The 25,652-nt window shown below is 29.5% G+C and overlaps 4 protein-coding genes across 4 annotated transcripts; 2 read left to right on the top strand and 2 right to left on the bottom strand.

The window, feature by feature from the left end:
- Positions 1-696: 696 nt before the first annotated feature.
- On the bottom strand, positions 697-2,285 carry LOC134832559 (uncharacterized). Its single transcript, XM_063846621.1, has 2 exons — positions 2,156-2,285; positions 697-2,092 (listed from the first exon to the last, which is right to left on the bottom strand). Exons 1-2 carry the CDS (start codon positions 2,164-2,166, stop codon positions 697-699), a joined length of 1,407 nt encoding a protein of 468 aa, XP_063702691.1. The 5' UTR covers positions 2,167-2,285.
- A 3,862-nt stretch (positions 2,286-6,147) lies between these two features.
- On the top strand, positions 6,148-16,431 carry LOC134830650 (uncharacterized). The gene is made up of 7 exons (XM_063844199.1): positions 6,148-6,326; positions 7,013-7,807; positions 7,863-8,048; positions 8,107-8,196; positions 10,986-11,159; positions 11,221-13,040; positions 15,753-16,431. The coding sequence occupies exons 1-7, from the start codon at positions 6,302-6,304 to the stop codon at positions 15,972-15,974; spliced, it is 3,312 nt and encodes a 1,103-aa protein (XP_063700269.1). The 5' UTR covers positions 6,148-6,301; the 3' UTR covers positions 15,975-16,431.
- A 4,311-nt stretch (positions 16,432-20,742) lies between these two features.
- LOC134832558 (uncharacterized) lies at positions 20,743-21,353 on the bottom strand. Its single transcript, XM_063846620.1, is given in 3 exon segments — positions 20,743-20,907; positions 20,952-21,273; positions 21,328-21,353. Coding segments are annotated over 3 exon segments (513 nt in total).
- Positions 21,354-23,212: 1,859 nt separating this feature from the next.
- LOC134829300 (juvenile hormone epoxide hydrolase 2-like) lies at positions 23,213-25,217 on the top strand. Its single transcript, XM_063842329.1, has 6 exons — positions 23,213-23,264; positions 23,529-23,729; positions 23,806-24,005; positions 24,069-24,136; positions 24,203-24,833; positions 24,896-25,217. Exons 1-6 carry the CDS (start codon positions 23,232-23,234, stop codon positions 25,179-25,181), a joined length of 1,419 nt encoding a protein of 472 aa, XP_063698399.1. The 5' UTR covers positions 23,213-23,231; the 3' UTR covers positions 25,182-25,217.
- The last annotated feature ends 435 nt before the right edge of the window (positions 25,218-25,652 follow it).

Genomic DNA, 25,652 nt, shown 5'->3' with positions numbered 1-25,652 from the left:
TAAAAAAAAATTATTTGTTATTTCAGCTTTTTCATTTTATTTTTACGGGTGTCAACGCGGTTTCTAATAAACAAAAAAAATCTTTTCATAAAACTTTTTTTCCAAAAAATCCATGAAATTTATCAAAAAGACGCGAATCTCCTCAAAAATTCCAATAATTTATCAAAAAATTTATTAAATTAGTGTTTAAAAAAGTATTTGTTGTTGATATTATTATTAAAAAAAATTATGTTAGAGGTCCTTTCGAACAAAAAAAAAAGTCGTAAGAAAATGTTAGTGCTTGCAAGTTTTTCGCTAAATTCACTCAAAATATTTATAACAAAAAATAGCTTATATACAACATTAAACAAAAAATATCTAGAAATTACCTTTACTAACTCCCTTGTGTCCCCAATACCTGAAAAATCTAATCAAAATCACTGTAAATGTAAAAAAAAATCACAAATCTAATCACTTACCTTATTCTCTGCCTCTATGAAAAATTTACAGATTTCGAATTTTCGAAAGAAAAATTATAACAAGGATCATGAACTTCTATAGAGTTAAGAATATTACAAACAAAAAAAGATAATAAATAAATAAATCGTTAGGGAAAAATTTACTGCGAATCAAGAAATGATGATTTTACTGTAAGTTCACCCATTGAAATAAATGAAAATGAATAAAAATAAAGAAAAAATGATTAAAAGTTAAGATTTATTTCATTTTTGAGTCGTTTTGCGTTAAAAATTTCGATAAAAAGTCTCGTAAATCTTTTAAATCGTCGATACTTTCGACATTTTCACATTTTTCAATGCCATTTAAGAATGTTTTGATTAATTTTTCATCTAAAAATGTCCTTTTATGGATTTCTTCTTGCTCGAATTTTGTTGAAAGTTTCGTTAAACACTCCAAAATCGTACATTGAAGATCTTCCAAGTCAATATTTCCCGTACTTTCATCATCTTCAGAGTCTGAATCCCATTCTGATTGTTTTTCCGTGGATTTTTTCGTCTTTTTTGCTTCTTTTGACTCAGCTAAAAGGTTAAAAATTATCAATAATTGTTTAAAAATTGAATTATTTAATGGAAAATCGAGCGCTTGAAGGATATCGCTGCAATTTTCGATGACGCCTTGATGAGTTGTCGTTACGGGAAGCAAATAAATTGGTTGTGTGAGAGGCGAAAGGATACGACTCAAGCATTCTAAGAAGTCTACGAGCTTTTCTTCGTATGCGACATGACTTTTTTCCTTGTATTGCGTCAAAATTACATTTACATCCAAGAAAAGACTCATAAATTTGACTTCATTCTCCGTTGGCATCGAAAGACCTTCCTCATAATCTACAGGATTGTTGCCCAAAACTTGTCGAAACGCCTCTATTAGTCCCGTGATGAGTGTTGAAGTCACAAACATGTCGATAAAAGTGCTTTTTCCGCCTTCCGGCATAATTTCAATCACAGCGAATTTCGCACAAATGGCATAAAGTGCATCCAAACTATGTTTCAGGAGCGTATTACTCGTCGAACTTGCAAGAACAAACGAAAATTTATCCACAAAATCTTCCACAGACGAGAAATACTGAAACCAAATCATCTCGTCGCCCGAATTTTCGAACACGAGCATCCCCTGAAGCAATCTCATAAGCTGCACAAGTATCAACGAGTCTGTCGAACTGATTAAACTAATTAAGGTACATGTAATTTCGGGAGATTCTTCGAGCACGACTCGCGTTTCAGGCAAAGAAACAGCATTTGCGATGATTCCAACGAGAATTTCCGTTAAACGAGGGTCATTTTCATCCAAAGCAGCTGTGAAAAGTTCCAAAAAATTGTATTCGAGAAGGAATTTAACGACATCCGGCTCAACTGTTTGATCCCAAAGTGTACAAAGATCCTTTTCGAAATCCTCATCTTCGGAAATTGGCTTTTCCAAGCCTTTGGTCAACTTCATTAACGTTGCCAGAACGAATCGTTGACTGTAAAGAGTGTTTCCGATCGGATCTCCTTTGACTTTTTCAATGAGACTTGAGTCGACATCATCTGCATCGAAGTTTGCTGTTGTGTGAAGAAGCTGCGGAGAATTTGTAGCTGATGATTCTGAAGGATTTTCACTAAAAGTACAAAATTTGGTAAGAAAATTTCAAGTTTTAATAGAAAAATGAAAAATTACTTACACTTCTTCCATAAGTTTATTAAAATTTTGACCTAATTTGAAGAGAAATTCAATTTTTTTCACCTTTTGTTTATATTTTTACCGCAAAATCGTATGGAATGTGTTCAAAAATTGTATCGACTGCCTTCTTTATTTACGTTCAAGTCATCCCTTGTTGTTTTCCGAACCTTACTTTTTTCATCAATTACCCTGAAGCTTTTCATATATCATCAAAATGGAGGGGCAAATCTTAATTTCATAAAAAATAATCAAAAAAATTAAAATTTTTCAATGAAAATTGTAATAGAAATATTTTTATTTAAAAAATTAATCATTTAAAACCAAAATTTTATTAAAAAAATTAAATTTTATTTTCGGGGGTAAAATTTACGGATGAAATATGCGAGAAATGTCAGTGTAAATGAAAATATTCTTAAAAAGTTGTGATTCTGTGTGAATAAAAAATGGATTTTCGCCATTAATTCTTTCAAAAAATTATTTGTAAGTGTTCTTAACATCAAATGTAACTCGTTTCATCAACAACGACACACGAAAAATTCGGAAATTATCCGCAGCGTTGCAGAAAAAAAGTGAAAATTAAGTTTTTCGCAGAATTTTGTTAGCATATTGTTTTTTTTTGTGTATAAAATTAATGAGCAGGCAAAGAAAATGCCCTTACACTCGAGCAGTGGTGTTTATATTTATATTTATAACACTCGCCAACATACAAAGAAGCAGCAGAAGCAGGAGAGAGAGCGACAATTACATCTACCTAAGGCGCTTTACGTAAAATTCGATATATGCTATATGTGTTTTTTCCTCCTCTTTTTCGTTTTTCTTCCAACACTCGAACACAGAGAAAATCAAAGTCGAGGAAAATTCAATTCAACTCGCGCGATGAGAATGACGACGACGTCAGAACACACACATTTAATAGTATTATTATTTTTATTATTAAAAAGCAAGAAAAAAAAACCGAACGAGTGTTTGTCCATCCAAACCATCCATTTGACGGACCTTTAAACATATGTTTCGTGTCGTTCTCGTGCAAACTGCCTCTTTTATTATCATTTTTATTTTTATAGATAGTTAATTTACTTTTTTCATCGACACTGCGATGACGACGAATGTAGCAGCAAGTGGCAACCTACGTGAAAAAATAAAATTTTTGTTTATATTTTTATTATTCGTGCACGAGAAATTTTTCGTGTGAGTGTGCATGAGGAAAATTCACAGAGCTACGACAATATTTTATATGTTATCTTATGTTTTTTTAACGACGAACAACGAATCGTCGTATTTTTAAAAGACATGAGGAGAAAATGAGGTAGAAGAGAATTTGTGAAGTAAAATTGTTTAATCGCATTTTCAATTTTAGTTTTAATTTTTTTTAATTTAATTTTTAATTAATTAATAAATTAATTAATAAGTTAGTTTTAATTTAATAATTTTTAATTATTAAATTTCTTCAAATTTTAAAAATTTTTTAAATTTTTTTTTTTTTTAAATTTTTAAATTTTTCAATTTTTTAATTTATTGAATTTTTACAGTTTTAATACATTTTATGAAGAATAAAAAAATATTTCAAATTAAATATTTAAAAAATATTTTGCCACAAATTATATGATTTTTAAAAATGTAACTTTTTTTATTTTATTTTTTTTTTTTGAATTTATTAATGTTAAGCTTTTAAATTAAAAATTTTAATAATTTTTCAAATATTAAATTTATAAATTTTTTTTTTCTTTTGAACTTTGAATACCTATTAAATATTTCTCAGACAGACAAAATTTTTTGTCATACATAAATTTTTCAAAAAATATTTTGAAATGCGAAAAAACAAGAAAAAAAAACGATGTGAGGTTGAATAATGAGAAAAACCCTCAATAAAAAGCAAAGCAGGCGCCATTTCGATCCGCAAATGGGTTTGCTTTGCTTTTTTTCTTTCATTTTTTTTCGCGTAACAAGAAAAAGAGTGAATGAGTTACCAAAACATTTTTCGCATTCTTCGGATTTTTCTGAGAAAAGTTGTCATGTAAATTAAAATTATTACTCTTCAATTTTTTCGGGTATGCTTTGATGTATGGACCATGCGGCAAACGGATGACTTTGTTGGATGACTTGTGTTTTCGTGTCAGGTGGTTCGCTTCAACGGAATTGTTTTGATGATGTGTTCTCTGGTAGTATGGGGGGCGCGAAATTAAATGAATGAATTTCCATTAAAGGATATTTCGTGAAGAATGACCTTCAAGAATTTTGATACGAAGAAAGCCTATAAAGAAAAAAATAATAAATACATGAGAAATTATTTTTTATTTAGATAAAAAAATTAATCGAGAAATCATTAAAAACTTTTATACAATTTTTTCATATTTTTTTTGATTTGAAGAAAGAAAAAAATAATTCATTTTATTTCATTTTAAAATATATTGTCGAGTAATGTTTATTTTTTAAAACTGCAAATTAAAATAATATTTTTTTTTTTTAATTTTAAAGAATTAGATTCGAAAAATTTTAAATTAAAGCTCAAAATAACATTCAAAAATTTTTAAAATTGTTTGAATATGAAAAATATTTAAAATTTTAACTCATATCATAAAAAATGTTAAAAACTAAAAAATAACCGTTAAAATTTGAAAATCGCCATTTAGCTAATTCAAATTCTAATGAATCGGTTAACCGGTAAAACTTTTTATTGTAAATCTGAAATATTTTTCTTTATGGCTTTAACCATATTAAAATTTTAACATCAATTTATGGAAATTTATTCCCGTAAGTGAGAAAAATTGTAAATTTCATTGAATTGACATAAATGTCAATCTTATTCAAAATTTCTTTGACACTTCACACATTTTTTTTTGCCAAACATTTGAACTTGATCCAGATGAACTTTTTTGACTTGTTCAAGTAAAACAGATGTTTCGTGAAGAAATTCCATCAACACGATTCTGATCAATATCGCAGCAGTAACTTTCCATCAAAGCTTTTACCGTTAATTGTTACCAAAACCGCTTGTCAAGCAAACAAAGGAAAAAAACGACAGTCAACAATCGTCAGCACGAATTCCAAGAAATGATTTCACAACAACAGCCAACATCATCAGGACATTTTTATTCGACTCCTTTTTGCACCGTTATTACCTCCATACATATAATTATTATATAAACACATCGGCACCTTGTACTTCGCCATTTCACATGTTCGCTACAACGAAAAAAAAAGAAAATAAAATAAAATCTACGACTCAATGGCAAAAAAAAAACATTCCGACACTGTTTCATGTGCAAAAGAAAACATATGTGCGATATGCGCGCGAAGCACAACGAAAAAAAAATTTTCATTCATTTATTTTTCCCGAACGTAGAACGTCGTTGTCGTTGTCGTACGGAAAAACGAAAGCAAAGCAAAACTATTCACTGCAAAGGTATTTTCGGTTCAGTCGGTATTTCATCTGCTTAGGTAATGGTCGAGATAATTTTCCGGCTGAAAAAAAAAGTAAAAAAAAAATATTTTGATTTTTCTGTGTTACTCATTCTCTCGCTGAAAATCCGTGTGTGCGTGCGAGTGTTATAAAATAATAATAATAACAATCAGAAAAAAAGTGATTCTCTGTAATTTCGATAAACTCCGAGTGCGGTCATTTGTCTGAAAGTTAATTAAAAATCGATAATTGTGCTATCATTTCCCTTTTTTTTATTTTTTTTTTTTGTATGTTTTGCTCATCGGCGAAAGAAGAGCGCGGCGCGATGATGACGAAATTTTGTGTGTGCCAATTTTATCATTTATTCGAGAGCGGCGACGACGACGCCTGTTAACTTTTATTTATTTTCTGCAAAATATGCTGAAATGTGCGGCGGATAATTTATCGTTGTTTAGATTATGTGATTTCGATAATAATAACAACAACACAGAAGCAAAGTTGCCAAAAAAAAAAGTTAATAAATGAAAAATCTCTCTTTCTCGTTACAGTTTATTTTGGTGAAAAGTAAATAAAAATAATTAAATATCATAACAAGAAAGAAAAAGGCAAAAATAATACAAGATTGAAAGTGAAAACGAAGAAGATATGAACGACGAATGGACTTAATCGATATAAAATTGTGAATAAAAATCGATTTTTCGTTATTTCTAAGCAAAATAATACGTACAACAAAAGAAAATCTCTCTGATGGAAATTCAGGATAAACATTTGGGTGAGTAAAATTTTTGAATTTTTTTAAAATTATTTTTTGTCGTTTTACGAGAAATTTAAAAAAAAAATAATTTAAAGTTTTTGATATAATTTAGTCAATAGATGGCGCTTTAATATTAAAAGAAAATTTTTTTAAGACACTCTCTAACATTTTCTGTTTTTTTATAAAAAAAATAAAAGGAATTTTTAAAAAATTTATAATTTCTACAAATTTATTCAATAGATGGCGTTTTAAAATTTTTAAATAAAATTTTAGTCAATAGATGGCGCTTTGATATTAAAAGATGAGATATTAGAAGTGAGATTTTCTGAAAATTTTTCAAATTTAAATAATTTTTTATGTAAAATTAATCTTAAAGAGAAATTTTTAACAAAATTTTAGTCAATAGATGGCGTTGAATATTTTAAAACTTTTTTTAAAAGAAATATTTTATGAAAATTCTTTCTTGCTTCATGAATTTCTTGAGTAATGTAGTAAAAAAAAAGTTTATTCATGAAAATCGATAATTTCTGAGAATTTTTCGTAAAACGACAATTACGACTTAAATTTTCTGTCAACCCTAATGGAAAAAAAATCACGTACGTCACATTACAGAAAAATTTTCCACACATTTATATTTTTATTTTCTCGTTTCTCCCTCACATGTACACACAAACAAACACATGGCACACGCATAAAAATGGCAGTTCAAGGTCAAGGTATAAATAATGCTTACCATCTCCATCAACTTCAACATCCTCAACAACCTGCCTTCAATAATTCAAGTACTAACAACAGCTTTCACAGCAATAATAATCCATCACGTTTCGATCCGAATTTGAATAATGTAGCAGCATCGTCGACGTCTGTGGCCCCCAACTCCTTCGAGAACATAATTCTCGTTGGAACGGGCACCGATTCGACGTCACTCTTGCTCGACGATGCCTCAAATTCGCGTTATTTGATAAATTCCTTCGCGGATCGCACGCAAGGACCTCCGCCGAGTTACGAATCGTTGGTTCATCATCAGCAACAATCCCAAACGCAATTGCATCACCAACCGGGCGACTACCAAAGCAATACAAATGACTTTATACTGCAAGATACGACAGGCAATCAGATAATTTTTCATCGAAACGACTCGGTTGACGTTCAAAACTCCCAAAATCGCCTTTATCCGCAAGCAGCAAGTCTCTTGGATGACACAGACGACAATTCCGCCGAGTTGGAATCCGATATGCAAGCGATGATCGACAATTATGCGCGAAATTACGAAACATCGAGCTTCGAAGACTCCAAAAATGAGATCATTATCAACCAATTCGACATTTTGGGAGGCACGAATGATGAACAAAGTCAAGGAATTAACTTACTGATTGAACAAAATGCTGGCGTCGGATATTTAATGGATCAACATAGTCGACAAGCGAGTGAAGAAGACGCTGATGGCATCGTTCTTGATCGAGAAAGGCTTTTGTTGGAAAATACAATGTCACCATTGCGTAAGTTTCGTAAAATTTTCATCGATTTTTTACTAAAAAAAATTTTTTTGTATAGTTGCTGCTGTTACTCAAGCCGAAACGCAACTCGCTAATACGAGCCTTAACGGAATTGATCTTTTCAACACAATTCCCGATGAAACGACAATCCCAACGGTAGTTGAAAGCCTTAATGCTCGCATCGAGGAGTCATGTAACCCGAAAATTGATCCAAATTTGAACATTAAACGGGAGGAAAAGGAATGTAAGTTACTTTAATTAGATTTTTAAAATAAAAATAATGAAAATTTTTATTTTTTTAGTGGTTATTGAGAACAGTTTTGTACCTTGTCGTGCTTATGCGAGTCTACCGACACAATATCTTTACTTGAACAAGAATCCCGAGACAGGAGGTGAGTAATTTTTTTCAATTTTAAGTCAAATCAGTGAAATTTTTCATAAAATTTAGTCAATAGATGGCGCTTTATAATTAATTTTCTCAATTTATCGACAATCTCCTGACTTGTAATGCACAATTTTAGGCTTTTGCGCCTCCAAATAGCTTTGAATTCTCTTTCCGCTCCCTATAACGCTATATTCCGTCTCTTTTTCTTCAATTCCCGTTTGATAAGTCAACGCTTGTCCATGTGCCGTGTCATACAAAAACTTTTTCTCGACAGGAATCTGATAATTTTGTCTCGTTTCCGTTTGAAAACTATTATTCGGCACGAATTTCTTACGTTTTGGCAGTTCTCGATCCGTTACGAGTTGCGAAAATTTTGATTTATCGCACATCGGTTCAACTTTGCGACATTCAATGTGCGGATAATCCTTCAAACCGAATCCCAAATGCGTTTTCGGGTATTGTAACCAATCCCAAACTGTAATCGCGTCTTTTTTAGCAATGCCATTTTGCATTTCTTCCGTAAAGGGAATGTGATCCATGTGAGTTACGGAGACAAAAGGATCTAAATACTTCGAAACGCCCTTTTCGTGAGTAAAAGTCTCGTGTGTGGGTCGTTCGAGATTGTATTCGAGACGTTCTTGAACGAATTGAGGCTCTGGAGGGATTTCTTTTGGTACAAATTCATGCGAATTGGTTGTTTGGTACTCGTTCATGGGCTTCGGAAGTTGTTTTTTAACCTTTTCGTCGAAGTGTCGCATGAATTCAGGGCGATTTGATTGATAAATTCGATCAGCAGCGCGTGGTTCGTATTTGAAAGGGAACTAAAAAACATGAAAAATTAACAAAAAATTTGATTTTCAGTGAAAATTTTACCTTGAAAGGGAATTCATCAGAAGTTTCAGTTGTATTTCGGATGACAATCGGTTTTGAAACACGAGATTCGGGATTCGCAGTTGCTGCTCGTCGATCTTTGATTTCTTTGGGAAAGTAAAATTGATGACTTCGCACTGTTGCGGTGCGGTAATCCGTTTCTTTGAACGTTAATGGCTTCTTGTAGTCATAAAAGTCATATTTGTTCAAAGTTTTTGTGCCTGCCGAGTGATTCATTCTCAGAGAAACGATCGATTTTGTAAATAAAAAGCGGCGAGTGTGAGGGAAAAGTCCAAAAAATGTTGCTGCAACACTTTAATTGTTCGTTGTAGCGTCAGGTAGGAGCGTGTATCGCAGTAAAAAAGCCCAAAACGGAGGAACGAGTGCTAATAAATATGTACGACGTAACAATTTCCGGTGAAATGTATCCATAGAAACTACGTGGCACGCGTGTATTCTTTGAATTTTCAATTTTTTTCGTTTCTTCGGCTCCGCATACGACACACAGTAACGATCGTCATGACAATATGTTAAAGTTTTTCAAGGTTGCTATAGAATTTTATGCATAACAATGAAGAACATGACACATAATAACATTTTTCCATGAACTACAGACGACGCGGAGGCTTTTTTTCGTCGAACGAGTGGCATGACGTTGCACGGAAAAGCCGGTCATTGATTCAAATTCCAACACAAAACACCTGTACGTCTCTTTTGTGTCTGCTTCATTCGTTGTTTGCGTGTCGTTTCGTGCACGAGAGGCGGAATTTTCCTCCTTTTTTCCCTTCTACCGAGCAAGAAGTGTTCGAGGCGCATGGCTATTATTGACCTTCAATATTCATTTCACCTTAATAATGAACTTGTTTGATTTTTTGTTGCCTTCTCCTCAGAATTCGGATGGTTGGTGTTTGTTTTTTTTTTTGGATTGCATGCGAAATGTGTAGAAAAGTACGAAATAATAATATTTTATGACTTTCTGGCAAAAAAGAAATAAATAAAGTAGAAAATGATGGTACTTGGCGTGTTTTTTCGTGGAAATGGAAGAAGAAAACTTGACGCCCATTCACTATTTATGTCAGAATGACGTAGAACTTGGATACAAGGCGTCTCCATATCGAATGAATTTTTAACAAACTTCAACGAAAATGACTAAAAATAAAACTTTTTGAACAAAAATAATTTTTTATTTTTTAAAAAAAATCTCATGCAATGAAAAATTATGAGAAATTTTAGTAAAAAATTAACCGAATTTTCATTTAATTAAAATTAAATTGAATAAACATTTCTGATAATGAATTTTTTAACAAACTTTTTTTTGTTAAAAAAAAATAAGGCCATTAAATTTAATTATTTCACTTTATGTCGCATGAGGATTTTTATGAAGGGGGGGGGGGGGGCACTTTAATAAAATTTCACAAAATAAAAATTTAAGAAAAAATAAAAAATTTGGTCACGTGACTCAAAATTTTTTCATCAAATTTTCGATAGATAATGCATTTTTAAAGCAAGTTAAGTTCATATCTAATATAAGTTTAATTTTTACTGGACATTATCATCGTTTTTTAATCAAAAAGTACCAAAAAATGTCAAAATTTTTCCTTATTTTTTTATTATTTAGAAAAAAATTATAAAAATTTTCAAAAATAAAAAAATTTTTATAAATAAATAAAATTTTACAAAAATTTTTAAAAATCAATAATTTTTTTTTAATAAACACTTCAAAATATTAATAATTTTTTATAAAAAATTTAAAATTTGGATAAATTTTTTAATAAAAATTTTGAAAAAAAAAATTTTTAATGAAAAATGTTAAAAAAAAACTTCTAAAAATTATTTAAAAAAAATTGACAAATTTTATTTAAAATTAAAAAAAAATATATTTGAAAAAAAAATTTCTACTAATAATTTTTTTTTATTTTCTTTCAGATTTCGAAGTTTATACCAAAAAATCGATACCAACAAATACCAAATTCGGTCCTTTTGAAGGAGTTCTTCGCAATTTCCTGCCCGATCAAATGGAAGTATTGAAAAAAGCAGGCGCCGAAGACACAAAATTATTCTTCATCAACGAATCGCACATCTTAGACTTGACAGATGAAAGTAAGTAATTGACATTGATAAATTTTTCCCTTAATTCAACTTGATTTTTTCCCCATTTTAGACATGTCTAATTGGATGCGCTATGTGTCTTTTGCGAAATCGCCGTCGGAGAAAAACCTTGAATTAGTACAATGTGATGATGAGCAACTTTTCTTCAAGAGTTGTCGCTTAATTCGGCAAAATGAACGTCTTGTGTACGGAATTGGATTCGAATATGCCCAAAGATTCGGATTGACAGAGGAAATTTCTCGACCTGTGCAGTCGAAACGCCCTCCGTTGTTGCGAATGTCGGCAATTAAGGAAGTTGACATGCATTTATTGGATGCGGATGATATTTTAACGGGACTCGAGGATGACGAAGATGAGGACGAGACACAAGAAGACTTGAGAACCGCTTTTATTAAGACAGAGCCGAAATCCTTCGAGAGCGAAGAGACGAGTAATGATAAGGAAAACACTCTTTTCCGTTGTCGCCCATGTCAAAAAGTCTTTGTTGACGGGGAGAGACTTGAAAAACACAATGAAACTGTTCACGCGAATGATCCGAGCATCGAAGGTTTGGAGAAATCCGAAGTTTGTCCCCGTTGTCGAAAGAGATTCGAGTTGAAATCATCCCTAAATGAGCATATGAAGATACATGAGAGCATAGATGCACGTCAAAATGATCAAAAATTGAGTGTTAGAACGCTTACGTGTCCTTTTTGCGATATTAAATTGTCGCAAGTTGCTTTGCCGGAACACGTTCGTCAACATTGCGTCGATGGATGGTTCTCCTGTCCTCATTGCGACAAAAAAGTCAAGAAATATCGCTTAATTCGACGTCATATTAGAGATTACCATCCAGATATCGAACATCCGTGCGATCAATGCGAAAAATCTTTCAAAACGATGAAAAAATTGCAATTTCATTTGACTAAACATTCGACCAAGAAGGAGTTTTTATGCTCGGATTGCGGAAAAATGTTGAAACGCAAAGACAAATTGAACGAACACATCAGGCGTTTTCATTCTGAAGACAAAACCGACTTTGATGAGGAGATTCCCGCCACAATTAAAGTCGAAGAGCAACCAAAGAACACTTCAAACAAAGGCAAACCTCGTTTAACTCGCAAACGAACCAAAGACGATGAAAGTACGGAAGACGTTGCTAACGACGACTCGAAGCAAGTGTCGACAACAACAGACAAAATCGAGAAAAAGCGTCGAATAATGACAAAATCTCCGAATAATGACGACTACGAACGTTTCATCTACAAATGTCACGATTGTCGTCTCGGCTTCAAACGACGCGGAATGCTCGTCAACCATTTGTACAAACGTCATCCCGATATCCCGATTGACTCTGTGCCCGAACTCAATTTGCCCATTCTGAAGGAGCAAAAGTGTTATTATTGTCAATTTTGTGATAAAGTGTACAAGAGCAGCTCGAAACGCAAGGCGCACATCTTGAAATATCATCCAGACTCGATTGACGTCAACGAGGTGCGAAGTTATCGAAATCCCGCGTTCAGCGAAACCGTTGGAAGTATTAAGACAGAGCCTCAGGCATGCCCGTGGTGTTACAAGCAATATGCGAGCAAGACTAAATTGATTCAGCATCAGAGGATAAAGCATCCGGAACAGATGAAGGAGACGGGAAATTGTTGGACAAGTCAATCGAGTGTTGAATCGACTTCGTCGCCGAATCATTTAACAGTTCCGGGACAAACGCAACGCACGAAGGGATTGCAAGAGTTGCAAACTTACAGCAGTTTCGAGAGTGAGAAGGAATTTTATGACGTTGATTATATCACAGCAGCATCTTCGGGATGTTCACAGCAGCAGCAGCAACAACAACAACAACAGAGACTTTGTCCTCAAAATAGCATCGAATTGCATCAGGTGAGTTTTTTCTTTCTTCAAAATTGAAAAAAAAAATTCTCTTTGACACAGTTTTATTTTAAAAACTAAATCAAGAGCAAAACTGTGTCAAAAACTATGTCAAAGCAATTTTTGTCAAATCTTGCTCCAAATGGATAAAAATTTATCAAAACTCAAGCAAAAACTGTGTCAAAAACTTTTTTTTGTCAAATCTTGCTCCAAATGGATAAAAATTTATCAGAGGGCTCTAATTTATCATTTGAAATCATTTTTTAACTCAAAACTGCCAAAAAATTGAAACTGAAAAAAAATTTTTCCTTTGACACAGTTTTATTTTAAAAACTAAATCAAGAGAAAAACTATGTCAAAAACTGTGTCAAAAACTGTGTCAAAGCAATTTTTGTCAAATCTTGCTCCAAATGGATAAAAATTTATCAGAGGGCTCTAATTTATCATTTGAAATCATTTTTTAACTCAAAACTGCCAAAAAATTGAAACTGAAAAAAAATTTTTCCTTTGACACAGTTTTATTTTAAAAACTAAATCAAGAGAAAAACTATGTCAAAAACTGTGTCAAAAACTGTGTCAAAGCAATTTTTGTCAAATCTTGCTCCAAATGGATAAAAATTTATCAGAGGGCTCTAATTTATCATTTGAAATCATTTTTTAACTCAAAACTGCCAAAAAATTGAAACTGAAAAAAAAATTTTTCCTTTGACACAGTTTTATTTTAAAAACTAAATCAAGAGAAAAACTATGTCAAAAACTGTGTCAAAAACTGTGTCAAAGCAATTTTTGTCAAATCTTGCTCCAAATGGATAAAAATTTATCAGAGGGCTCTAATTTATCATTTGAAATCATTTTTTAACTCAAAACTGCCAAAAAATTGAAACTGAAAAAAAATTTTTCCTTTGACACAGTTTTATTTTAAAAACTAAATCAAGAGAAAAACTATGTCAAAAACTGTGTCAAAAACTGTGTCAAAGCAATTTTTGTCAAATCTTGCTCCAAATGGATAAAAATTTATCAGAGGGCTCTAATTTATCATTTGAAATCATTAACTCAAAACTGCCAAAAAATTGAAACTGAAAAAAAATTTTTCCTTTGACACAGTTTTATTTTAAAAACTAAATCAAGAGAAAAACTATGTCAAAAACTGTGTCAAAGCAATTTTTGTCAAATCTTGCTCCAAATGGATAAAAATTTATCAGAGGGCTCTAATTTATCATTTGAAATCATTTTTTAACTCAAAACTGCCAAAAAATTGAAACTGAAAAAAAATTTTTCCTTTGACACAGTTTTATTTTAAAAACTAAATCAAGAGAAAAACTATGTCAAAAACTGTGTCAAAAACTGTGTCAAAGCAATTTTTGTCAAATCTTGCTCCAAATGGATAAAAATTTATCAGAGGGCTCTAATTTATCATTTGAAATCATTTTTTAACTCAAAACTGCCAAAAAATTGAAACTGAAAAAAAATTTTTCCTTTGACACAGTTTTATTTTAAAAACTAAATCAAGAGAAAAACTCTAATTTATCATTTGTCATTTTTTAACTCAAAACTGCCAAAATCTGTGTCAAAGCAATTTTGGTCAAATCTTGCTCCAAATGGATAAAAATTTATCAGAGGGCTCTAATTTATCATTTGAAATCATTTTTTAACTCAAAACTGTGTCAAAGCAATTTTTGTCAAATCTTGCTCCAAATGGATAAAAATTTATCAGAGGGCTCTAATTTATCATTTGAAATCATTTTTTAACTCAAAACTGCCAAAAAATTGAAACTGAAAAAAAATTTTTCCTTTGACACAGTTTTATTTTAAAAACTAAATCAAGAGAAAAACTATGTCAAAAACTGTGTCAAAAACTGTGTCAAAGCAATTTTTGTCAAATCTTGCTCCAAATGGATAAAAATTTATCAGAGGGCTCTAATTTATCATTTGAAATCATTTTTTAACTCAAAACTGCCAAAAAATTGAAACTGAAAAAAAATTTTTCCTTTGACACAGTTTTATTTTAAAAACTAAATCAAGAGAAAAACTATGTCAAAAACTGTGTCAAAAACTGTGTCAAAGCAATTTTTGTCAAATCTTGCTCCAAATGGATAAAAATTTATCAGAGGGCTCTAATTTATCATTTGAAATCATTTTTTAACTCAAAACTGCCAAAAAATTGAAACTGAAAAAAAATTTTTCCTTTGACACAGTTTTATTTTAAAAACTAAATCAAGAGAAAAACTATGTCAAAAACTGTGTCAAAGCAATTTTTGTCAAATCTTGCTCCAAATGGATAAAAATTTATCAGAGGGCTCTAATTTATCATTTTTAATCATATTATAACTCAAATCTGCAAAAAAATTGAAAAAAAAAATTTTTTGTTCTTTGACACAGTTTAATTTATCATTTGAAATCATTTTTTTCAAAACTGCCAAAAAATTGAAACTGAAAAAAAATTTTTCCTTTGACATAGTTTTATTTTAAAAACTAAATCAAGAGAAAAACTATGTCAAAAACTGTGTCAAAAACTGTGTCAAAAACTGTGTCAAAGCAATTTTTGTCAAATCTTGCTCCAAATATATAAAAATTTACCCGAAGGGCTCTAATTTATCATTTTTAATCATTTTATGACTTAAATTAGAAAAATTTGAAACAAAAAATTAATAATGAGAAAATAATTTTAAAATGCAGAAAATTAAAAAAAAATAACTTCTTAACTCAAATTTTTTGTCTTTCCAGGTGCCTCAATCTGTTCTCGACCCAAACGTTGTTCGCCTTACCGAATTGACAATCAACCAACACGAGCTTATTGACTTGGCAACGGCAGTTACTTCCACAAAATCCGGCATTAGTCATCTCTTCGACGACATGGATTTCATGCAACTCAAAACCGTCGAGCTTCATTGTCTCGACGACGCTGCTGTCTCATCCTCAACGGTTCTCCATCACAACGGCGGATGATAAACGAACTGCGATCACGTGTTGTTGATGAGCTAAACTAATAAAAAGCAAAAATAGTCTTTGGAATGTGTGTCAAACAAAAAAACTTCATAGTCACAAAGCACCTTTTCAAAAACTTTCTACTACTTTTGGTAAAGACATGACGTTTGTCGTCGGTGTCTTTTTTCGCGTGTGAAAACTCGCACGCATGTCGTCACACGCGGAAAACGCGAACGACTTGTTGTCAGTGTCTTCTATTGAAACACAAAAAAAAAACTTTTTGGAACCAAATTTTTGACAAATTTGGTAATTACAGTGACAAAATGCACAAAAAGTCAACTGTAATAAAATATATAGAAAAAAATAAAAAAAAAAATAACAAAAATTGTCTCAAATTGGAATAGATTTCCGATTTGATTTGCAAAAATAACACTACTAAAAAATTAAAATTAATAAAAAAAATAACACAAAAAATAAAACATCAAGCAATCATATACCTTTTAGTAAGAATTAACTTTAACGAATGTTTTGTGTTATAGATGATGAAAAAAAGAATGAAAAAAATTTGATGTAAAAATATTAGCAAAAATTGTGTCTTAACAAAAAAAAATATTAGAAAACAATATTCAAGAAAATTTGAAGAAAACCCGAAATCGCGTTATAAAATGATAATATCCTTGTTGTGCCTTTTTATTAAACATAGACAGAAAATATCACAAAATCATCATAAAAAACGTAACAAATCGCACAGAAAAACATTTTAAATAAAAATAAAAACTTTTAATAAATTTTTGGAACACTTGTCAACAAGAGACAAAGTGTCTTACAAACAAAGCAAGAAGCAACAGAAAAAAATTGTATTAAAAAAATATATTTTACAGACAAAAAGTATTTATCAAGGTTATTATTCAAAAATTAAAAAAAAAAAGAAAAAAATATTTTTTAAAAGAAAAAAAAATATCAGAGAGAATTTTATTGGATGTTAATTATTTTTAATGGAGATATTTATGAAAAAAAAGAAATAAATAAAAATACAAAGAAACTATAAGTGTGATAGATTTAATATTAAAAAAAATAAAAATATGTGAATGTTTGGAGAAATAAGAAAAAAAAACCATAAAAGAATGATTAAAAATGATAAGCAATCCCTTTGAAAATTTATATTAGAAGTAAAAATGAACCGATTCCAAAATAAAACTAAAAATAAAATTAAATAGAGCAAAAAATATAAAGAGCTTTAATATTTGAAACAGTAAACTTGAGTACCATAGGGAACGTTTTTAATGGTCTAAATATTTTTTAAATTTTTATTCATGTCTATTGCTATTTTTTTTTCAAAAGAAATAAAATTTTAAAGTTTTTTATTTAAAAAAAAATATTTATTTAAATAAAATATAATTTTATTTTTTTTAAATTTATTAAAATAATTTTAGTTAAAATAATTAATAATATTAATTAATGATAATTAAAAATAATTTTTTTATTTTAAATTATTTTTTTTTATTTAATTTTATTTATTTAAGTAAAATAAAATTTTATTTAAAAAAAATAAATTTAAAAATTAAATTAAAAAAATTATTTTATTTAAACAAATATTTTTTTTACAATTTCAATAAAATTTATTTTTTAAAGACATGAATTTTAAAATTTAAAAAAATATAAATTTTAATTTTTTGAACTTTAGCAGCTCTAATACTCTTCCGTAGTTGTCTCTCATCCTCCTAAAACCCTTTGTAGAACTTTTATCGAGTTTAAAATTAAATAAAAAATGAAAAATACCCAACAGTGTCTTGCTTCAAAAATTAATAAATTGTATTAGAAAAGTATTTTTGGGATTAAAATGCTTCAAGTTCTCACACTTGAAACATTCCAACAATAAATATGGACCCATAACATTAGAAGCTAAGCAATAAAAAAAACATTTGAAATTAAATATCAATACGTATCTAAAAAAATTATTAAAATATTAAAAGCACAAAAGAATGAAAAATTGCACACAAGTTTGAGAAACAGAAAGGAAAACAAAAAGTCGGATTATTTTAGAAATTTTTTCTAAATTCATCAATTTACGGGATTTTAAAAAAAAGTCAGATTGTTTTGCGAAAAGGAATCGTTTTGCCACACACAAAAAAATAAAACATAAAGAAAATAATTAATTAATAAAAAAAATATGTAATTTTAGTGAAAAAACTTAAATTTTTTAAATCATTGAAAGTAGTCTGGTACTACGAAGCGTCTCTCAACGACGATAGTTTATAAGAAAAAAATCACTTTTAAATACAAAAATCTTAATTTTTTGCGAAAGGAAAGGAATTTGATGTGCAACTTTTGACAACCAACAACTTTTGATGCTTTTTTTGAAATTTTATCACTGTTGTTAAAAAAATACATAGAACTGACGATGAACAGCTTCCCAAATTCAGAACCAAATTTTATTCAATAAATAGACCAAAAACATAGAAGCCTTGATCCGAAAATAATTAAAAAAGCTAATTAGCGAATAAAACAAATTTATTAAAAAAAATGCAATCAATTATTCTATAAAAAAATTCTCGTAGAAGAACGCAGCAGTAGAAATTTATGAAAAAAAAATCAGGAAAAAAATCAATCAATGTTGCATTTTGTGTCTAATTTAACAAACCAAAATAATAATTGAAGTAAGAAAAAAAATGTTGTTTAAAAATTTAAATTATTTATTTTTTATTATTAGATTTTATCAATAAATATATAATTAATGATGACAAGAAACCACCTGAATGAAAGAAATGTAAAAAAATATTTATTTATTCGATAGGAAGTTTTATCAAGAAAAAGCTTCAATTTAAGAGATAATTTTTATATTTATGTTGTTGATGTATTGAAAAAAGTAAAAAAAAAACAAGAAAAAAATTTAAGTAATTAGTTTTAGCTTCATTTGTGAACAATTTTGACATAAAATGCAAAATATGTGAAAAAAATGTATTTTAATTTAGTGCAAAAAAAAATATAAAATTAAAAAAAAATGAAGAGAGAGAAGTATACTAAAAAATTGGAATAAAGCTTCCCTAAAAAAAAACAAGTGTTTTAAGGTGTCGCGTTAATTTCAAGTTAATTTACCATGACAAATAATTGGCGATTAGATATTGATCATTAGCCAACCTCTTTCTCTGATGATGGGCACTTACCTACCATTTCATTATCTGATTACTTTGTTTACTTTGTGCCGTGCAGCGAAATGCATCCGAAGAAAAATAAACATTTCGCTAATGATTATAACAGGTTTTATGATGTTATTTATTGGCATTTATTATATCGTTATTGACGTCAATGAAAAAGAAAAATATTGTAATCTCGATGGAAAAAAAGGTAAGTAGCAATGAAAGACCGTAACTTCGTTAAAAGTGATGTAATATGAGTAAGATATGGTCAATGGAAGTGAAGACAAGGCGGATTTATGTTCAAGTACAAGCACGTGATTAGAAATGGAATGAAAGAAGATAATGAAACGAAGAAGATGAAAGTAAAAGTTAATAGAGGAGGAATGGAAAATTACTGAAATTAACAAAATTTGGAAGGTAAGTTTTTGATTTTTTAATTATGTGAGGAACATAAGCTTATTTTAATGAATAGTTTTAGGTGAGTCTTTAAATTTTTGAGTTCAGAAAATTTTTCTTGATGATCAAAGTTAATTTGAAAATATTTCCTGAATTTTGAGAATGATTAAAAATTACGAAAAATTTTTTTGAATGATAATTTTAATAATTTTTAAGCTTAAAAATTAATAAATAAATTTAATGAATTAATTTACAAAAAAAAAAATAAATAAATAAATATAAAAAATATTAAAAAAATAAATATTTAAAAAAATATTAAAAAAATAAAAAAATAAAAAAAAATATTAAAAAAAATAAAAAAAAATATTTAAAAAATTATTAAAAAAAATATTTTTAAAAAAAATAATAAAAAAATATTTTAAAAAAAAATTAAATTAAATTAAAAAAAAATACATGTCCATATATATTTAAATGTTAAATACGTAAAAAATCCGTAAAAAAATACGGAATTTTTTTTCATATCTGTTTGTTACCATATACTGTAATTTATATAAAATTCATGCAAAATCGAAAATTTCATTCGATAGTTGTAACTTTCGATCCAGATGTCAAAATTCAACAAATTAAAGTTTAAATTACTGCTGAGGATCTAAATATTCACAGAATTTGGATTCTGAACTGATACTTCCAAAATTTTTAAAAAATATTTAAAAAGTAATATTTTAGTTAAAATGCTTTTTTTAATAATTTTCATGAAAAGTTAAGATTTTTACTTTTTAATTTTTTTTTATCCAGATAATGTTACATCTTCAACTTGAAATTATCACTTCAAGCATTTTCTCACTGCATAACATCAATAAAAATTACTTTAACAACTTCAGGCTAATGTTCGCATGTCACTCAAACTCTTCTTTATCAACTTTTAACTAACGGCAATTAACAACTTTTTGAAAACTTCTTCTTATGAAATCACTTTTTATTACAAGGAAGTTTTTTTCTTGATCCTTCTTTTTTTCAAAATGTCAGGAAGTCAAAAAACATCATAAAGTACTAAAAATTCAAGTTTAACTCTTGTGGGAAAATTCAAACCGAGAGATAAGCAAACTGGTTTCTTTCTTCTTCTTGTAAATATTATATTTCACTTAATGGACGGTATTATTATGCAATTACAGGCGTTTAGGTGTTAAAATGGCTCGTGCTTTAAATTTAATTACTACAATTATGAAGACAACTCACGCTGATCGATCGGTTTTTTTTTATCCAAAGTAATATGTGTAGTAAGTTAAGATGTTTAGCATCGTTTTCGCACTATAAGGACACAATGGATATTCTGTGTAGCATCTTTTATAGTCATTCGGATGATTTTCATTGTATTTCTCGCCTAAGCGGTAAGCTCTTTTTAGTCTCATTGGCATGTTTTTGTCTAAATTTGCACTGAAAAATATTTTTATTTTTTAAAAAAAATATTTTTTTATCAATTTTGAATTTCTTACCTCACAAAATTATATAAAACATTTCCTTCGGTATCCTTTTTCAGCTCATCTGATGCCGAAAGTTGACAAATTAAGGACAAAGCACATCCAAGAGGATCATATTTCATGATTTTAACCCAATCGATGGTCGGATCTTCTTCAATTTTTGTGATTTTTTGCGATGTGAGATCTCGTTTTCGTAAATTTAAAAGAGCTTTTGCTGCTTGTATGGGTTTCCTGATTTTCTGATAGTCCTGTGCCAATAAATGGATGACATAGAGAGTTCCTAATCCAACAGCAGCTAAAAGTAAAAGTCTAAAAAATTTTTTTTTTAAATTTATTTTTAATGGATTTTTGATAAAAACGTACCTTAAACCGTGTAAGTGTAAAGTCATTTTATTATTTTATTTTTATTTTTATTTATTTAATTTTTTTATTAAATAATTTCTTATTTTATTTTTTGTTAAAAACATGAATTAAGGTTATTTACAATTTTTTTAATTTTTTTTTAGTTAACAGGGAGTTGATTGTTTGCAAGTAACACATTGACTGATATATTTTTACAAAAATTTCACATACCTCACTCCCATTTTTAGTTCGAATATCGGAAATATTTTTTTAAAAAATTTAATTAAAATGTTACGGCGCGATACAAAGGAGAAAGATGAATTTCATGTTATCGCGTGAAGCAAAGAAGTTCAACTGAATTTACTTTTCTTGTATTTCACTCACTTTTCTATTTTAAAATGTCGTCTTGTTACTTAACACATAAAACTAACTAACAACATTATATTGCAAAAACACACAAAAATGCATATCCATTTCATTTTTCTCTTTAAAATTTTTTTTAGATTTGAAAACTTACCTGAAACATCGTTGGAGTTAAGGAAAAAAGTAGATTTCAGTGAAATGTTGTCGCTTCGGAGTGAAAGATATGAAGGTAAGACACATGCATTTTAACTATGACGCGAGTTTATCTCATTGCTTTTCTCGTATTTGCTTTTTTATGTGCTTTTATTGATTAACGTTGTCTGCAGACACGGGGAAACTTGTTTTCGTTGGCAAACACAGATGTTGATGACGATGATCAGGAACGTTCAATGGACAATTATTTGCATGGAAATTATGTTAGCAGTGCTTACCGTTGTTGTTGCGACAAGAAAGTCGTGAGAAGAAGAGACAAAGTTTTCCGTTTTTGTTATTTTTTTAATGAAGATCAGCTGGAGTTGTTACGTAATAATATCATATGGATTTTTATTGAATATTTCTCGATGATAACTCGTAAAGTGAGGTATGAGTTCCATTTAGAGAAAATTTTGAATTATTTAAAGATAATTTTATTGTTTTTATCAAATTGAAGTCATTAGAAGAAAATTTCTTAATGAAGCTATTCTGAAAAAAATTATTTAAAAAAATTTCTTCACAGAATTAAGTTTTAATTCAAAATGCAAAAAAAAATATTTTTTTATATTTTAAAATTTTATGAAAATTTGTATTTTTAAAAAATTTGCAACTTTCCATTTGAAAATTCAAATTTTATGTAATAGAAAAAAAACATTAAATTTTTAAAAATTTTGACAATTTTCAATCAAATAAATTTTGAGGATAAAAATTTTAAATTAAAATTGATTTGATTCAAAATTGTCGAAATTTAAAAAAAAATTATTAAAAATTTTCTTTACAGAATTAAATTTTTATTCGAATTTTTTTTAAATCTTGTGAAAATTTATATCTTTTAAAAAAATTGTAACTTTTCATTCGAAAAATGAAATTTTATTCAGTTATAAAAAAATTATCAAAAATTTTTAAAAATTTCGACAATTTTGATTTAAAACAAAAAAAATTTTTTTTTGAAAAATTTCAAATATTTTGAATTAGAATTGATCAAAATTAAATTTCTTCAAAATTGTCGAAATTAAAAAAAATTATACTTTCAATGAACAATATTTCGATAACCTGAAATTTTCTATTTTTTTTTACTTTTAGGACTTTCAAGAAGAAAAAAATCCAAAGAAGCCCAAAATCAAAATTCTTCTAAAAAGCTTCATTTTCATTCAATTTTACTTCCTTGATCGCGCTTAACGAATCTCTCAAACTCGTCTCTCTAACAAAATTCTACATTTACTTCTCTCGTTGAACTTTTTGTTGACGATCGTTAATAACAAAACATGTCTTCGTTGTGTGTCTATTCATTCATCATACATCACAATCGCCGGTTTCTGTTCGTTATATCAACAAAAAGCGTTCGGCTTTTTTACTTTTTGTATTCTCGCATGAACATTAGTCTACACGGAATCACTGATCAGGTAAGATTTATTTTTATTTTTTTGGCTGGAGAAGAAAAAAATAGAAGAAATCATCAAAAAATGCTGCGTCACGACGATTAGAATATTAGATTTTCGCTTTGTTGACACGGAACTTTGAGAGATTCAAAGCTTTGAAGTCAATTTTTGTGCGAATTCACGGTCAAATTGCATAACTTTTCGATAATTCTATCGCGATCAAATTTCAAGGTCAATTTTTTTATTGTTGCGTAATGAAATGCAAACAATTTTTTCTGTTTTTTTCAGGATTTTCTCAAGATGGGTTGGTGCGGAAAGCTTCTCTTCGTGTTAGTGTCATGTTCTGTAGCTTTTGTCTATCAGCAATATCATCAGGCAACAAAGCCATTTCCCATTCCTGAACTGAAATTGCAAAAATATTGGGGCGCGGGAACGCCCAAACCTGATAATACAAAAATCGACAAGTTTGTCGTGGATTTCAAACAAGCGGTGAGTGATATCGCATAATTTTATGTATGATAAGAGAAAAAAAATGACTTTTTGTTACCTTTTTAATCGATAACAGGATGTTGACAAGTTGAAATCGAAGCTGAGCGATACGAGTTATCTGTCAAAACCTTTGGAAGATGCTAAATTTCATTATGGCTTCAATTCGAACAAATTGAAATCTGTTGTCAGCTATTGGAAGGACACTTATTTGACCAAATGGGATCAACGTCAAGCACATTTGAATAAATTCCCGCAGTTTATGACACAAATTCAAGGGTTTGTGAAGATTTTTTAATTTTTTTTTACGAAAAATGATTAATTTTTGTTTTTTTCTTGTAGATTGAACATCCATTTCATTCATGTAGTGCCAAAAGTTACCAAAAATGTCAAAGTTTATCCGATTCTTTGTGAGTTTTTAATTTTTTTTTTAGATTAATTTAACTTCATAAAGTAAAAAATCTTCATTTTTTTAGTACTTCATGGATGGCCTGGATCTGTTGTTGAATTTTATGACTTGATTCCATTGCTAACTGCCGAATCGAAGGACAAAGATTACGTTTTTGAAGTAATTGCTCCGTCTCTTCCGGGCTATGGCTTTTCCGAAGCTGCTTCTAAACAAGGATTAAACTATGCTGAGATGGCAATTATCTTCCGTAACTTGATGGCTCGTCTCGGAAAGTCTCGTTACTTCATTCAAGGAGGCGATTGGGGATCTGCTATTGGAACAACAATGGCTTCTTACTTCCCGAATGAGATTCTCGGGTATCATAGCAACATGTGTGCCGTCAATACTCCAATTGCGAATGTAAAAACCTTCATTTCGTCGTTCTATCCGAAATATTTTGTCGAAAAAGAAGAACATGTCAAATTTTATTATCCAATTTTGCCAAATTTGGTTGAATTGTTGGTTGAATCCGGTTATATGCATATTCAAGCGACGAAACCTGATACGGTTGGAACAGCTCTCGCGGGAAATCCTGTTGGATTGGCGGCTTATATCATGGAAAAGTTCTCTACGTGGACCAATAAAGCTTATCGTGACTTGGAAGATGGCGGTTTGGAGAAATATTTCACCATGGATGCCCTTCTTGATAACATTATGTTGTAAGAAATTCATTTTTTTGGCATTTTTTGAAGGAAATTCTTTCATTTATTTATTTTTTTAGATATTATATCCCTAATTCCATTCTCACTTCGCAACGTTTGTACAAAGAAAGTTTCTCCAATCCTGAAGTTTTTAAGAATGATCGCATTCCTGTCACTGTTCCTGTTGCTTGTGCCAAATATCGTCACGAATTGCTCAACCAAATCGATTGGATCTTGAAGGATAAGTTCACGAACTTGGTTCAAACATCACATTTCCCCGACGGAGGACATTTCGCTGCGATGCAATTGCCAAAGGTCATGTACAAAGACATCGTCGACTTTGTCAACAAAGTTCAGAAGAAATAAATTAAAAATTTCTCTCGGGTCACGCTCACATCTCGCCCGTTTTAGTAAACATTTATTAATTTATGGTATTTGGTCATGCCGTCTGACACTCTCGATACTCGTTCCGGCAATTAATTAGGATTTCAGTTCGACAAAATTTATTCAAAAATCCGTTGAATTATTCATCGGGGAACGAAACCATCCGGATTTTTACGATGATGCATTTTTGGATGTGTGTAAAAATCGCATTTCCGGCGGAAAAATTTACAAATTTCAATGTTCAAAGTCAAAAATACGCGAAAAATTGATGCTGAACCGTTACAAAGGTTTGTAGAAAGTGATTCGAGTCACGTGTTACCTTCTCACTTCACTCAAAATTTCATCGGATTCAAAGTCATTAGAATCCCTAATTTTGCGCAGAGCTCCTGGTTTTTATTCCGAAAATTCAACCTTTTTTTTCGGTGCTTACCGAAAACTTCTAATGCAAAGTTA

This window comes from Culicoides brevitarsis, chromosome 2, assembly GCF_036172545.1.
Source record: "Culicoides brevitarsis isolate CSIRO-B50_1 chromosome 2, AGI_CSIRO_Cbre_v1, whole genome shotgun sequence".
NCBI classification, from domain to species: domain Eukaryota; kingdom Metazoa; phylum Arthropoda; class Insecta; order Diptera; family Ceratopogonidae; genus Culicoides; species Culicoides brevitarsis.
The sequence above is the reverse complement of the archived record's forward strand: the minus strand, read 5'-3'. Positions and strand labels throughout refer to the sequence as shown.

Excerpts from the sequence above, each read along its gene's own strand:
- LOC134830650 (XM_063844199.1), top strand. The coding sequence starts at position 6,302 with ATGGAAATTCAGGATAAACATTTGG. Across the intron at positions 7,808-7,862 it reads AAATACAATGTCACCATTGC|TTGCTGCTGTTACTCAAGCC; the intron begins GTAAGTTTCGTA and ends TTTTTTGTATAG. Across the intron at positions 8,049-8,106 it reads TAAACGGGAGGAAAAGGAAT|TGGTTATTGAGAACAGTTTT; the intron begins GTAAGTTACTTT and ends TTATTTTTTTAG.
- LOC134829300 (XM_063842329.1), top strand. The coding sequence starts at position 23,232 with ATGAACATTAGTCTACACGGAATCACTGATCAG. Across the intron at positions 23,265-23,528 it reads TACACGGAATCACTGATCAG|GATTTTCTCAAGATGGGTTG; the intron begins GTAAGATTTATT and ends TGTTTTTTTCAG. Across the intron at positions 24,137-24,202 it reads CAAAGTTTATCCGATTCTTT|TACTTCATGGATGGCCTGGA; the intron begins GTGAGTTTTTAA and ends TCATTTTTTTAG.